Raw genomic sequence first — 13,011 nt, 5'->3', positions numbered from 1 at the left:
ACCAGAGCACACACACACACACACACCCCACCCACCCCCCCCTCAGAGGAGAGCTATAGATAGAAAAGAGCAGAGGCTCTGAACTGTCGTCCAGAACGAGTCTTAGAAGAAGAACATCAGCGGTAAACGTCGGGTTTTGGTGTCAGTCCCTCAGAATCAAAAAGCGAGGGCTTCTTTCTAGAGCCGCCGACTCTCTCTCCTGCGATCCCACTGTGCAAAACCTGAATGTCTTCTCCCTCTTTTTTTCTGTGCAAATCGCAGCACAAACCACAACTGCTGCAAGCCGTATGGGTTGCATGTTTGTTTTGGTATCAAAATATCACAGAAAAATACAGTGCAGGTGTACAATGAAAACTGCGTCCGCTTATTCTCTGCCTTTTGTATACAGTCTGTGCTCTTTAGATTTGTGCTCCTCAAACACAGCCGTCGCTATGTGTGTGTATCACAGGAGACTGGGAATCTGCAAATTGCAGTTGTTAAGTGTGCACTGCTCAATCTTTTCATTGCCGCTTATGATTGATTAAATCTTTTAATGTGTCCCCACATTTACATGTACTGAATGCAACAATCTCAGGCAAGCTCCCTGAGGGTTGTCAAAAGGCATTCTGGGAAATGCAGGAAATCACTAATTGAAGTAGAAGCAGACGAGGCAGGTTGAGGGAAAGTGGGTTCACCAAAAAAGTAAATTGCAAAACTTCATCCCAAATAACTCCTGGAATGCACCGAACATCAAAGATTGATGATATCTAACAGTGTGACGGTGGGTTTTTCCTGTAAGTGTGGTGTTTAGCTGCTGAAACAGGGTCACTGTTTCTCTTCTGAGTGTGAAATAACAAACTCAACGTTCCCTCCGCCCACAGATCCCAGTGGTGACTGATGAGACTGCAAATGCAACCTGCATGGCGAAGTCTGCGCTGCCCAAGGTAGAACGTCACATTCACCGTCCACACCTGCACTGTTAAAGCATCCTCCTCCATCACTCTGTTATCATCGTGGTCATCATCATCATCATCATGGCTGCCATTACCATCTTCGTCATCTTCGTCATCTTCATCATCTTCATCATCTTCATCTCCAATGTGTAAGGTGCAATGTTTAGCTTTAAATCAGGTATTTAGTTCAGGTTCAGGTATTCAGTTCAGGTTTAGTCTATTTATTTGCAGTGATGAGGCTTAGAGACAAAGTAATTCAAGCAAATATAAAATACAATAATGAAAAAACATAGAGAAGACACAGAAATTAGTAATTTGTGCAGATGAGATAAAAACACACAGGGGGCATCTTCACCTCAAAACAAAATAACAATGCACAGATGAGTGAGTCATTGATAATAACAGTGAAAAATCCAACATGAGATCCTTTAACAAGGGATTCAAATCTTAACCCTAAATCCAAGCCCAAACCCTAAACTAGCCTTTTAAAACAGGCCTTTTATTCACAAAAGCTTTTTCTTGTGAACTTTTGTTTAGTGAATTCTTTTTTTTTCTTTTTTAACTCTGTAGCACTTTGAGATTCACTGTGAAGGAAAAGTGCAGTACAAATAAAAATAAAAAAAAAATTATTTATAAGCTTATCCTTAACTCTCACCATGACCTAAACTTAATGTCGATTTATACTTCTGCATCAAAGTGGCATCATAGCTACGTTGCAGTTCTTGTGCGGTGCCTCCGCAGCTTACTGCACCTCTTCAGAAATGTTACTGTAAATGTTGACCACAAGAACTGTGATTGGCCGCTTCATATTTCCTCCTACCTGTATCCGGTTGACGTGGGCCGATAGTGAAGACAACAGATGGAAGAGAGACTTGCTGACTTGCTTTGCAAATATGTTCATCTGTACGACGCCTCATCTCCCAATTATAACGACTACCAGATGTCACAGAATTCGTGTTGAGAAATATCCAGAATATGAGTTTCGAAGAATGTAAACACTTCTTCTTCTGTTATTCCGTGTTAACAAAGCACGACGACGCCATCTAGTGTTTCGGCAGTCTGACGCAGAGCTGTAAATATTTGCACCGCCGAAGGAACCATCGGCGTAGCAACAGCACTAACCCTGACCTTTTGATGCAGAAGTATAATTTGGACTTTAATCCTAATCCTAATCTCGACCCTAAACTCAAATCCTAACCCTAAAGCAGCCGCTTGTAGTGAGCGGCTAAAACGACCTCACTTTGCAAACATGCTCTCAGTCAAACTGAAACTTCTGACGAGAATAGAAGTACAAGAACACTCGCCCACACACACTCGCCCACACACACACACACACACACACACACACACACACACAAACACCCTCACACCTCCAGCCCCACACACACACACACGCTTCCACAAGCGCTGGCCCTGTTTCTTGGAGTTTATGATGTACTTGTTCCCTCTCTCTCTCTCTCTCTCTCTCTCTCTCTCTGTCTATTTACTTATTAACCTCTCTTCCATCTGGATTTGCGCCCATTGTTTTCTAAAAAGCACTTTGTGACCATCATCCTCTCTGTTAAAAAAGCGCTCCGCAAATAAACTCGTCTCCACTTCGCCGCGACCCCCCCCCCCCCCAAAAAAAAAGCAGGAAGTGTGCCTGCAGGTTGGGTTCGGTATTCGCTCTCATGCTGCAGGCAGGACCGTCCCGGGGATAGAGGTCCATCTCTGTAGTTAATGAATAAGTGATGCATGTGGAGTGTTGCAGGGCCACAATGATCTCTCTCTCTCTCTCTCTCTCTCTCTCTCTCTCTATCTCTCTCTCTCTATCTGCCTATCTCTGTTTACCTTTCTCTCTCTCTTAATCTTGTGTCTTGTTCTCTCTCTTTCTTCGTCCCTCTGTCTTTCTTTCTCTCTCGAAATAAGTCTTTGTCTTAGTCCCTCTTTTTGCCTTGTTCTCTCTCTTTCTTTGTCTCTCTACCTCTCTGTATTTCTCTCTCTCTCTCTCTCTATCTCTCTGTCTATCTGCCTACCTCTGTTTACCTTTCTCTCTCTCTTAATCTCTCTTTGTGTCTTGTTCTCTCTCTTTCTTCGTCCCTCTCTCTCTCTCTGTCTTTCTTTCTCTCGAAATAAGTGCTTCTCTCTTTGTCTTAATCCCTCTTTTTGCCTTGTTCTCTCTCTTTCTTTGTCTCTCTACCTCTCTGTATTTCTCTCTCTCTATCTCTCTGTCTATCTGCCTATCTCTGTTTACCTTTCTCTCTCTCTTAATCTCTCTTTGTGTCTTGTTCTCTCTCTTTCTTCGTCCCGCTCTCTCTCTCTCTGTCTTTCTGTCTCTGTCTCTCTCTCGAAATAAGTGCTTCTCTCTTTCTCTTAATCCCTCTTTTTGCCTTGTTCTCTCTTTCTTTGTCTCTCTACCTCTCTGTATTTCTCTCTCTCTATCTCTCTCTGTCTATCTGCCTACCTCTGTTTACCTTTCTCTCTCTCTTAATCTCTCTTTGTGTCTTGTTCTCTCTCTTTCTTCGTCCCTCTCTCTGTCTTTCTTTCTCTCGAAATAAGTGCTTCTCTCTTTCTCTTAATCCCTCTTTTTGCCTTGTTCTCTCTCTCTCTTTCTTTGTCTCTCTACCTCTGTATTTCTCTCTCTCTCTCTTAATCTCTCTTTGTCTTGTTCTCTCTCTTTCTTCATCCCTCTCTCTCTCTTAATCTCTCTTTGTGACTTGTTCTCTCTCTTTCTTCGTCCCTCTCTCTCTCTCTCTCTCTCTAAATAAGTGCTTCTCTCTTTCTCTCAATCCTTCTCTTTGTCTTGTTCTCTCTCTTTCTTTGTCTCTCTACCTCTCTCTGTCTTTCTCTCTCTTAATCTCTCTTTGCATCTTGTTCTCTCTCTTTCTTCGTCCCTCTCTCTTTCTGTTCATCTCTCTTTCTCTCTCCTTTTCCATGTACCTCTCTCTGTCTTCCTTTCTCTCTCCCTCTTGAAATAAGTCTTTCTATTAATCCCTCTTTGACTTGTTCCCTCTTGTTCTCTCTCTTTCTTTGTCTCTCTACATCTCTCTTTCTCCTTTTCTCTTTCTTTCTCTCTCTCTCAAAATAAGCGCTTCTCTCTTTGTCTTAATCTCTTGTTCTCTCTTTCTTTGTTCCTCTACCTCTCTCTTTGTCTTTCTTTCTTTCTCTGTCTCTTGGTCTCTCATCTCATTTTCTCTCTCTTGTTTCCTCTACCTCTCTCTGTCTCTCTCTTTTAATCACTCTTTCACTCGTTCTATATCTGTCTCTGTCTCTTCTTTTTTCTCTCTTTCTCTCTCTCCTTTTCTCTCTGTCTTTCTCTTTCTCTATCTCTAATCGCTGTCTTTCACTGATTCTCTCGCTCTCTCTCTCTTTGTCACTCTCCCTCTCTCTCCTTTTCCCTCTGTCTTTCTCTATCTCTAATCGCTCTCTTTCACTGATTCTCTCTCTCTCTCTATTTGTCACTCTCCCTCTCTCTCCTTTTCTCTGTCTATTTTTGTCCCTTTCCTTCTTGCCTTTGTGTTCGACTCTCTCTCTTCCTCTCTCTTTGCTCCTCTCTCTCTGTTTTTGTCTCTATTTGTCTCTCTGCCTCTCTCGCTGTCTCTCTCTCTCTTAATCTCTGTCATTGTCTCATTTCCTCTTTCTCTCCCTCTCTCCCTCTTTGCCTCTCTCACTCATCCTCTCTTTCTCCTGCAGTTGGAGTGTGATAATTTCATCACCGTCATTCAGAAAGTAAATGACACCTTTGTAGTATGTGGGACAAACGCTGGAAGCCCCAAATGCTGGCTGCTGGTAAGAAGTTGTTTTGATCAATTATTCTCACATCCTTGAAATGCAGTCATACAGATTTCACTGTAGCCGCCATTAGAGATGGGACGATATATCGAATGTCGATATATCACAATACAGAAATGTGACAATATGGGTGAAAATGTGGGTCAGAAAAATGAATCTCCATGTTATTCTGCTGTAGTAATCACAAATGAGACGGCTTGACCATCACGATTTCACAAGCTCTCCATCCAAATTATATTATTTACACTTTGAAATGACATTTTTAAATTGTTGTTTACATTCTAGCAGCCAGTGCCATCGCTAGAAAGATCTGTGTCTCAGAAATGAACATAATTCTGCACACTCAGATTTTGTGATTGTATCGTGGTTGTATCGAATCGTGAACCCCATATTGCGTATCGTATCGTATCGTATCGTATCGTATCGTATCGTATCGTGATACCTCCATAGAGGCCCCACTTTTTATTGTATGCTTCCTGCACTTCTGCTGCATGGGGCTGTTTTTTGCATTTACTTGCTTGGTTTAACTAGTTGGTTTGACAGAGACAGTCATTTATTCCTATGAAGGATGTTTTGACGGACAGTGGTAGACTAGCACCCCTAGTGGCCGTTGGCTCCGCTGGCCAACGGATGACATGATACTTCTGATTTTTTCTAAATTTTGCATTGTTAACGGAGCCTGCAAGTGACAAAAAGATGATTCTGAATGCTGATTTGTGGCAATGGTTCTCAAACTCAAACAAAACATTTGGGGGTTCGCAAGATGATTTGTATGATAGGAAACATAACCTTTTTTCAATCATACAAATTTATTTTGTAATGTAATTGTGATTTTGTAATTTTTCAAAGTTTTCGCAAATTTTTGCTTTTTTCTTGTGAAATACTGAATAGTTTTCAGCCTCTCGACCTCCTCTGATAATAAAAAGAAACCACCTGAAAGGAGAAAATCATTTCTCACCTGAACTGTTCACCACTCTGCATGCAGCCGTAGGCGTTGAGTAGGCATGAGTAGGCATCGCTTCATTTTATGGGGTCACGAGCCAAACAGATGGAGAACCGCTGTTTTATGGGATATCGAATCGTAAAATATATAATATATGATTACTTAGGCCTGGAATGAACTGGACTTGAAATGCACGACTTGCTCCAGGTTCTAAGGTCACTAACCCCCCCCACAGGTAAACGACACTGTGCTGACCGACGTGGGGCAGGGCAGCGGGCAGATCGCCTCGGCCACGGACATCTCGCCCCCCTACCCCTCCCAGAGGTCCATCAGCCTGACAGCAGGTAACACACACACACACACACACACACACACACACAGCAGAGGGAAGCTGAGGAGTCGTATTCCACAATGTGACAAATCACTGAATCTTCATCATTTAATATCTATAAAATATAGAGTAGTGGGTGTGTTAAAGTGTTATTTTTACAGCCACAGTGATAAAGCTGCACCGGGCAAGATTTTTTATGTAAAAATACAGCAATTATATAAGCTTAAATCACAAAGTGGAGCTGCAAGAGAGAGAAGCACTCCATCCCAACTAACTGAGACGCTGTAGATTCGCCTTATTTGCCCAAATGCAATTCTGGTGTTGTGTATGGACCCTCCTCCACCCACAGTGACCAATCAAAACTTCACAGCGAAATCCAAACTGTGTCCTAAACAGCAGCAGAGAAAGCTGGACTCACCAACGTTAGATCTTTTCCTCTCTCGTCTCTTTGGTTTCCTTAAACATGAGCCTGCTGTGTGACGTTTACTGACCTCACTTTACAGGATTTCTGGGTTTTGAAGTTCAAATTTTTCAAACAGTTACCTCTTGCTGTCATTTGAAGCAGCCAACATGCAAAGTTGCCTAGTGCAGCTTTAAATTACCTGTTATGGTACTAAACAGTAGCAGAATTCTGTCTGTGCTGTCAGTAACTTTGTAAGAGTAGGCGTCACTTTTTCAAACGTTGGATATCTTATTTTGGAACAAAGCTCTTCAACTCTTTCAATTAATTTCGTTCATATGAGTCAATATAGTGCAGGAGCAGCAGAGCAGCACTTGTGAGTCCCAGACTCCCAGGAGCCATCTGCCTCTCATTATCACTCCCTATTCATAACATGTAAAGTGGTAGACGCTTTTATCCAAAGTGCCATAAAGCCATTCCTCTAAAAGAAAGATATGTTAGTAGATTTTAATGATTTATCGTCTGGCACTTACTTAAATTAAACATATTTACCTCAAAGAAGTTCTAATGTGTAAGCTTGAAATAATGCTCCATGCTGATTGGTCAATACCTGCAATGAGAAACGGCATTAAGTTCATTACAAGTTGTTGAGATTGGCGTTGACCTAGAAGTTGACCATGTTTTTGTGTTTTAATTTTGTACAATTCTGTGCAATACAATTTTCAAACTAAGAAAAGTCTTTTTTTTGAGTCACATGTTAACTATAAACTTGAGTTCCACAGCTTACACTACCAGTCAAAAGTTTTGACACACCACATTTTTCTTTATTTTTACTATTTTCCACATTTTAGAATAATAGTAAAGACATCAAAACTATGAAATAACACAAATGGAATTATGCAGCGACCAAAAAAAGTTTTAAACAAATCAAAACTATCTTATATTTTAGATTCTTTAAAGCAGCCGCCCTTTGCCTTGATGGAAAGGCAAAAGGCTTTGGAAAGAAATTCATACATAGGATCAACTTCACTATTTATATTTGTCTAAGAAACTCATTTCAAGCATTTAAGCAGAAGCCTTTAGATCAAAATGGCTTTAAGAGAATGAAAAACATAGTACATTCAATTAGGTGTGTCCAAACCTTTGACTGGTAGTGTAAGTGGCCATTTTACAGTAGAAGGAGCCACATTTACAAGTATGAGAGTTTACATTATAGCATGGGCGACCACAGTGGGATCAAAGCCGTCACCCTGACAGTATTAGTGCCTTGCTCCGCCCAGTGAGCTGCACGGGAATTTGGACCTCCAACCCTGGCAGTTTAAAGACTTATTCTCACAGCACTAATATCACCTGGGGACATGCAGTGATTTGTAATAATTGCCGAGATCATTGGTGTTTTTAATCCTGTGCCACTCTGCCATGCAAGTAATTTGTCAAGTAAAAACTCCTGCGCAAATTACCTCCTGTATTTTGGTGAGGACAAAAAGGTCTGCTGATAATACTAATCCCCTGCAAATCCAAGTCTTGGTAAATTCAGCCCTAATTTGTTTTTGGCATGCACTTAGTCTTATTCTTCTTCTAGATGGGCAATTTCTATCCTCCTCCTGTCATCAATCAATCAAGCAAAACTTTATTTATAGAGCACTTTTCGTACAAATGAATGCAATTCAAGTGCTTTCCAGTGCAGTAGATAAGACAGGAAATGAAGGCACAAACTTCAAGTTTTGCTTTGCTATGTCATGAAGTGACAAATTGTAAAATTTTGACCTTATTCAATTGCATCTGCAATAAATTTCACAATACTGTGTGAATGAAGCACAGAGCTTGGGGGGTAATTCATTAATTACACAAGGTCCCCACATAATACTAGTTAGGGCAATAGGTGCTTTAGTGCCTTGCTCTGCCCATTGAGCTACACAAGGAGAGAAACCACTAACCCTGACTGCCATTCTTCACCTATTGAGCTGCACAGGCTCACATTAACCAAAGAGTTGTTCAAATGAACAGATCCTCCATTAGTCACAGTGCTAGATGAGGAACGGACAAATGGGCTGTTTATTAAAAGTCATCTAATGCAGATGGATTGCTTTGTAGAGAATGCAAAAATCCATTTCATTTGAATCAAGCGGAGGTTAGTTTGCGCTGCAGCACGCTGGTTCAGATGCAGATCGATTGTTTAACCACTGAGCCGCTCCTTCGCTTGAGTGGTGCGGCTCTCTGATAATGATCTGTCCTAATTGGAGACATTACTGCCGTGATTTCAGATGCTTCCCCTTTGCTTTGCTATGGAGACACTAAGTGGGGTTATTGGAATATGGTGATGGGTGGCCGCTCATCGGTGCAGTCAGCTATCCCGCCTTGATGTCTTCTTTCCTCTTCCTTTTTCTCCTCCTGTGTTTTCATTCCTTCTCCTCGCCGCCTTTGCCTTCTGGGTATCTTCTGCTCCGTCTGTCTCCGCTCTCCCTCTGTGTTTAATTTTCCCTCTGTATATCCTCCTCTCCTCCTGTCTCAATCAATCTCCTTCTGTGTCCCTCCAACTTTCTCTCTCTATCTCCCTTCCTCTTTCTTACATCCTTGTACCAATCTATCACGCTCACTCTCTGCCTTCTCCCTTTTCTCTCTCCAACCCCCCCCCTCCATCTTTTTTCTCGCTGTGTTAGATGGGAGTCTGTATTCCGCTCTGTCGTCGGTGGGAGGTCACGCCGGCTCTATCCGACGGACGTTTGGCTCCCAGAAACTTCTGAAGACAGAGAACGTTTGGCTGCTGAGTGAGTAGGAGGGGAGTCGCGCAGAGACTGTACGGCTCGAATATAGCAGATAATGAATATGGTGGGTGGTACGTGGCTGTGTTTTTGCGAAAGATTACCCAGCAGCCTCGTGGGGAAAGTAACGTGTAGGTGTATTCACCGCCACCCTGTTTATGGTTTGGGTGAAGGGTTATTCACAGCAATGGCAGCCAATGTGCCCGACTCTTCCATGCTGAGGAGGAATATGTGTGTTGAGGGAATATGAAACATGAAGCAGCATGTACACAGCAAAAAATATCCACATTCTTTCAATATTATTGTGTTTTAGTGAAACTATCTGCCAGTGAGGTGAGATAACTTCTCCTTTTCAATGCATTTTCTCCAAAATGGTGACTTGACGAAGCCCACGGGCGAAATGTTGTCTTTTCAGTTTGCCAAGCTGTATGTTTTTTATTTGAAAGCAGATTTTACTCTTTTTTGGCTCTTGAATTAAAGCCTATTTTATGTCCATTTTCTTCCAGCATATGGACTTTCTTGCTCTTTGCTTTGTTCCAAAAGTCATCTCCAAAATGGTGATGCAATCATGTAATAAGGCACATCACTGCACTTGCTTCAAGATAATGTTCCTTGATCCGAGAAAATTCTCGAAAGGAGTCGAGTTGCGTTGAAGAATTTAGTATAAACTGATTAATAAAGCAAGTAATCAATAATTCAAGGAGAGATCCGTGTCTTCTTCATTATACGTGCACGGAGAGAGGAGAAAGAGAGAAGCTGCTGGCAGGTTCTTTGTTCTCTGAACAGTGAAGCAAAAAAAGGGATATAAGTATGATTTTCAGTACAAAGATGAGGAGTGGATAGTGGGTTGATTGGGTTCTATATATGTGTGAGCTCCACATGTCCTTGACTTTCTGATAGAGACGGGAACAGAACACAAAGATCTGGTAAACAAGTTGCATGAAGGATTCAGTACTCTGCAAATTTAATTTCTTCAACACCTCGCAAGCCAGACAAGTCTAGAATTGCGCTGGAAAACGTGAAATTCTCTCACCCTCCTGGCAGAACTTTTAGTTGTTTGAAAGAGAATAACAGGATTTTCAGAATCACAAGATTAAATTAGGGACATTTCTGCGGTGTAATCGCTTAACTCTCGTCCCCGGGGTGCGACCCACAGATCCGCAGTTTGCCGGCGCGGCGGTCATCCCGGCCTCGCAGAAGTTCAAGGAGGAGATCTACTTCTTCTTCAGCGAGATCAACAAGACGGCCAGGGTGGACGAGGAGCCGTACAGGGCGCGCATCGGCCGGGTCTGCACGGTGAGAGTCGCATCCACATCACCGTGTCACTGTGCAAAGCTGACTGTACAGTCCTTTGACACATGCTTGTGATAAAGGGCTGTAGAAATAAACAAACTTGAACTTGATTTAGACTTATAGCCCATTTTCTTCTGTCTACGTCTAGTTTATTTACAGTAAAATGGCTTCATCAGTTCTACCTGGTGGGGAATTCCCTGGCATTTAACCTCTGTGGGTGATTCACACCATGAAGATCATCAAAGCTGGAGCTCTAGCTTTGATGATCTTCCTGCAGTCTCCAGCACCTCCTGACCTAGAGTATACGCTGTGTACAAAGCCTCATCTTTTTTTATTTATGGTTATGGTTATGCTGAACCCACAGAGGTTAAATTGCAGAGGATTTCCCCACCGCTAAGTAGAACTGATGCAGCCTCTCTGGATGAGCGGAGAAACGTCTTCAGCTCTTCATTTTAAGTCCAGAGGATTTTGGTTTTTATCTTTTTGGACATTTCCCCACATCATTTTGCATGCTGTATGTAAATAGATTTCTCTCATTTTTCATCATTTAACATCTAACATACAAACTTTACAGTGTCAGGCTTGAAATTAATTCCTGCCCCAGCTAACAAAAACACCTCAAATGAAAACATAAATGATGAAACAAACTCTGACGAAACCAAATTAAGGCTTCATGTTTACTGGATGGTTTATCTTGCTCAGGCAATTTCAAGTCTTTGAAAGTTGTTTTTCATACTACTCTTCTGAAGGGAGGAAAACGAGCCCTGATATCTCCAACTACTCTGACTGTGTGCAGACACCAACAGGAATAATGTAATAATGTAATGTAATGTAATGTAAGGGGCAGCCTAGACTTAAGTAGCACAAACCTAAAAGAAAACACCGGTATTATCCTTTAGATGCATCGGTGTATTTGCCTGGCACCGGCCACTGAATCGCTCTCGCTAGATTCAGGTCTGGAATTGCTTCCACTTACGGTGGTTTCACTGAATAAAAATCTATTCAGGCCAATCAGCATCCGTTGCTAGGCAGAATTTGGAAAAAGCTATTTTGTTATTGGTTATGGGATAAAAAAAAAATACCCCAGAGGACTCAATGCTTGACGACGCATTCTGGAAAATGCATTGACAAATAACTTTTTTAAACCTTTTTGCCAATGTTGTTGAACTTAATATAGACCAATTACCTATTCACCAATACAGGCCAAGAAAAAAAAATAGATTTCTAGCAGTTTTATATCAAAATTAATAGACCGTCTCTTTCCGGTAAACAGCACATTTCTGTTGATTACTCATCCTGCACTTCGGGGCAGATACAAAAATGTAATCCAATGAAACAGTTATTCCCTCCACCCCCTGACATTTTGTTCTAGCTTGTGAGCTCAGTTCAGCTGGACAACGGAGTGTTTCTCCTAGAACTTTTCCCAGACAGAAGCGGAGAATATTCCTGTCCATGTTTGATCCGAACCACCCACTTCCTCCATATCTCATTAATATTAAGATGAGTCCCTCCGGCTGACGCTTCCCGCCCTAACTTTCTGTTTCATTCGGAAATCCGTCAGCACACAGAAGCAAATCAGGCTCTCCATGCCACTTCATGGAGGCTTTAAATCAGTTGAACTTGGAGCAATTTCAAACTGAATAATGTTGAAAACGAAATAACCATTCAGTCTGAATATCAGGCGTAGGGTGTAGGAGCCCGATGTCACATCTTGTCAGGGGACGTAGAATTCAGTTTGGCCGCCTCGCTGCCCCTTTATGACCTTGGTATGAACTTCCTTGTCATCGCTCCCAGGTGGATGAAGGGGGCATCAAGGCGCTGCTGGCCGACTCGTGGACCACCTTCATGAAGGCCAGGGTGATGTGCGGCGCAGGCAGCACCCAGCAGCAGTACAACAACATCAAGCAGGCGGTGGTGCTGACGGCGCAGGACAAGCGGGCCGGGGTCATGTACGGTCTGTTCGCCAACGCATGGTGAGCTGGAGCACATCGTCCACCTGCCAACATCCACAGCCAAACAGCCTAAAGGGAAATTCAGCAGTACAAATTTTCCTAAAATGTTCAAATATATTTTTCAACCATTATATGATTTTTGGTTATTGATCTCAAGATAAAGGAAGAAGCATCCTTTAAGAACTCATTTGTTTTTTGATTTTTGATTTATGAGCTCTGATCATGCAGTAAAATATAATGCTATAATATTATCATATTGCATTGTCTTTAAATGGTTGAAACCATTTTATGGACAGTAGACTGAACATCTAGAATTCTGGAAATTAAAAACAATGTTTAAAGCTACACAAGGCAACTTCGCACTGTGGCGGCCCCAAGTGGCAGCGAGAGATAACTGTTTTTGTTGTTGAAAGTTTGAAGGACTTCATTACCCAGAAATTATGCTAAAGTTATACATACTCCTCAGATATAAAGTTCTTCCTAATCCTGGGAAAGACATTTCAGGAGAATGTCTTCTTTTGGAAAATAGCCTAAAAGTCCATTATGATGAAATTCCCTTTTAAGCAAAGTCATTTTTTCATTGTGTTTGAATGACAAAGGAGCATAATGCTGCATGGATAACTTATT

The 13,011-nt window shown here is 41.9% G+C and overlaps 1 protein-coding gene across 1 annotated transcript in view; it reads left to right on the top strand.

Annotated features, from left to right (window-relative positions):
• The window catches only part of LOC139920184 (semaphorin-7A), a 35,618-nt gene that overhangs the window by 7,788 nt on the left and 14,819 nt on the right, over positions 1–13,011 (top strand). Inside the window, exons 3-8 of the mRNA XM_071910127.2 lie at positions 861–923; positions 4,605–4,700; positions 5,882–5,990; positions 9,038–9,145; positions 10,296–10,435; positions 12,227–12,405. Coding sequence (XP_071766228.1) covers positions 861–923; positions 4,605–4,700; positions 5,882–5,990; positions 9,038–9,145; positions 10,296–10,435; positions 12,227–12,405 — 695 coding nt within the window. The remainder of the gene's footprint in view (positions 1–860; positions 924–4,604; positions 4,701–5,881; positions 5,991–9,037; positions 9,146–10,295; positions 10,436–12,226; positions 12,406–13,011) is intronic.

This window comes from Centroberyx gerrardi, chromosome 12 (genome assembly GCF_048128805.1).
Source record: "Centroberyx gerrardi isolate f3 chromosome 12, fCenGer3.hap1.cur.20231027, whole genome shotgun sequence".
Lineage (NCBI taxonomy): Eukaryota > Metazoa > Chordata > Actinopteri > Beryciformes > Berycidae > Centroberyx > Centroberyx gerrardi.
Note: the sequence above shows the minus strand (reverse complement) of the source record. Positions and strands in the feature narration are given on the sequence as shown.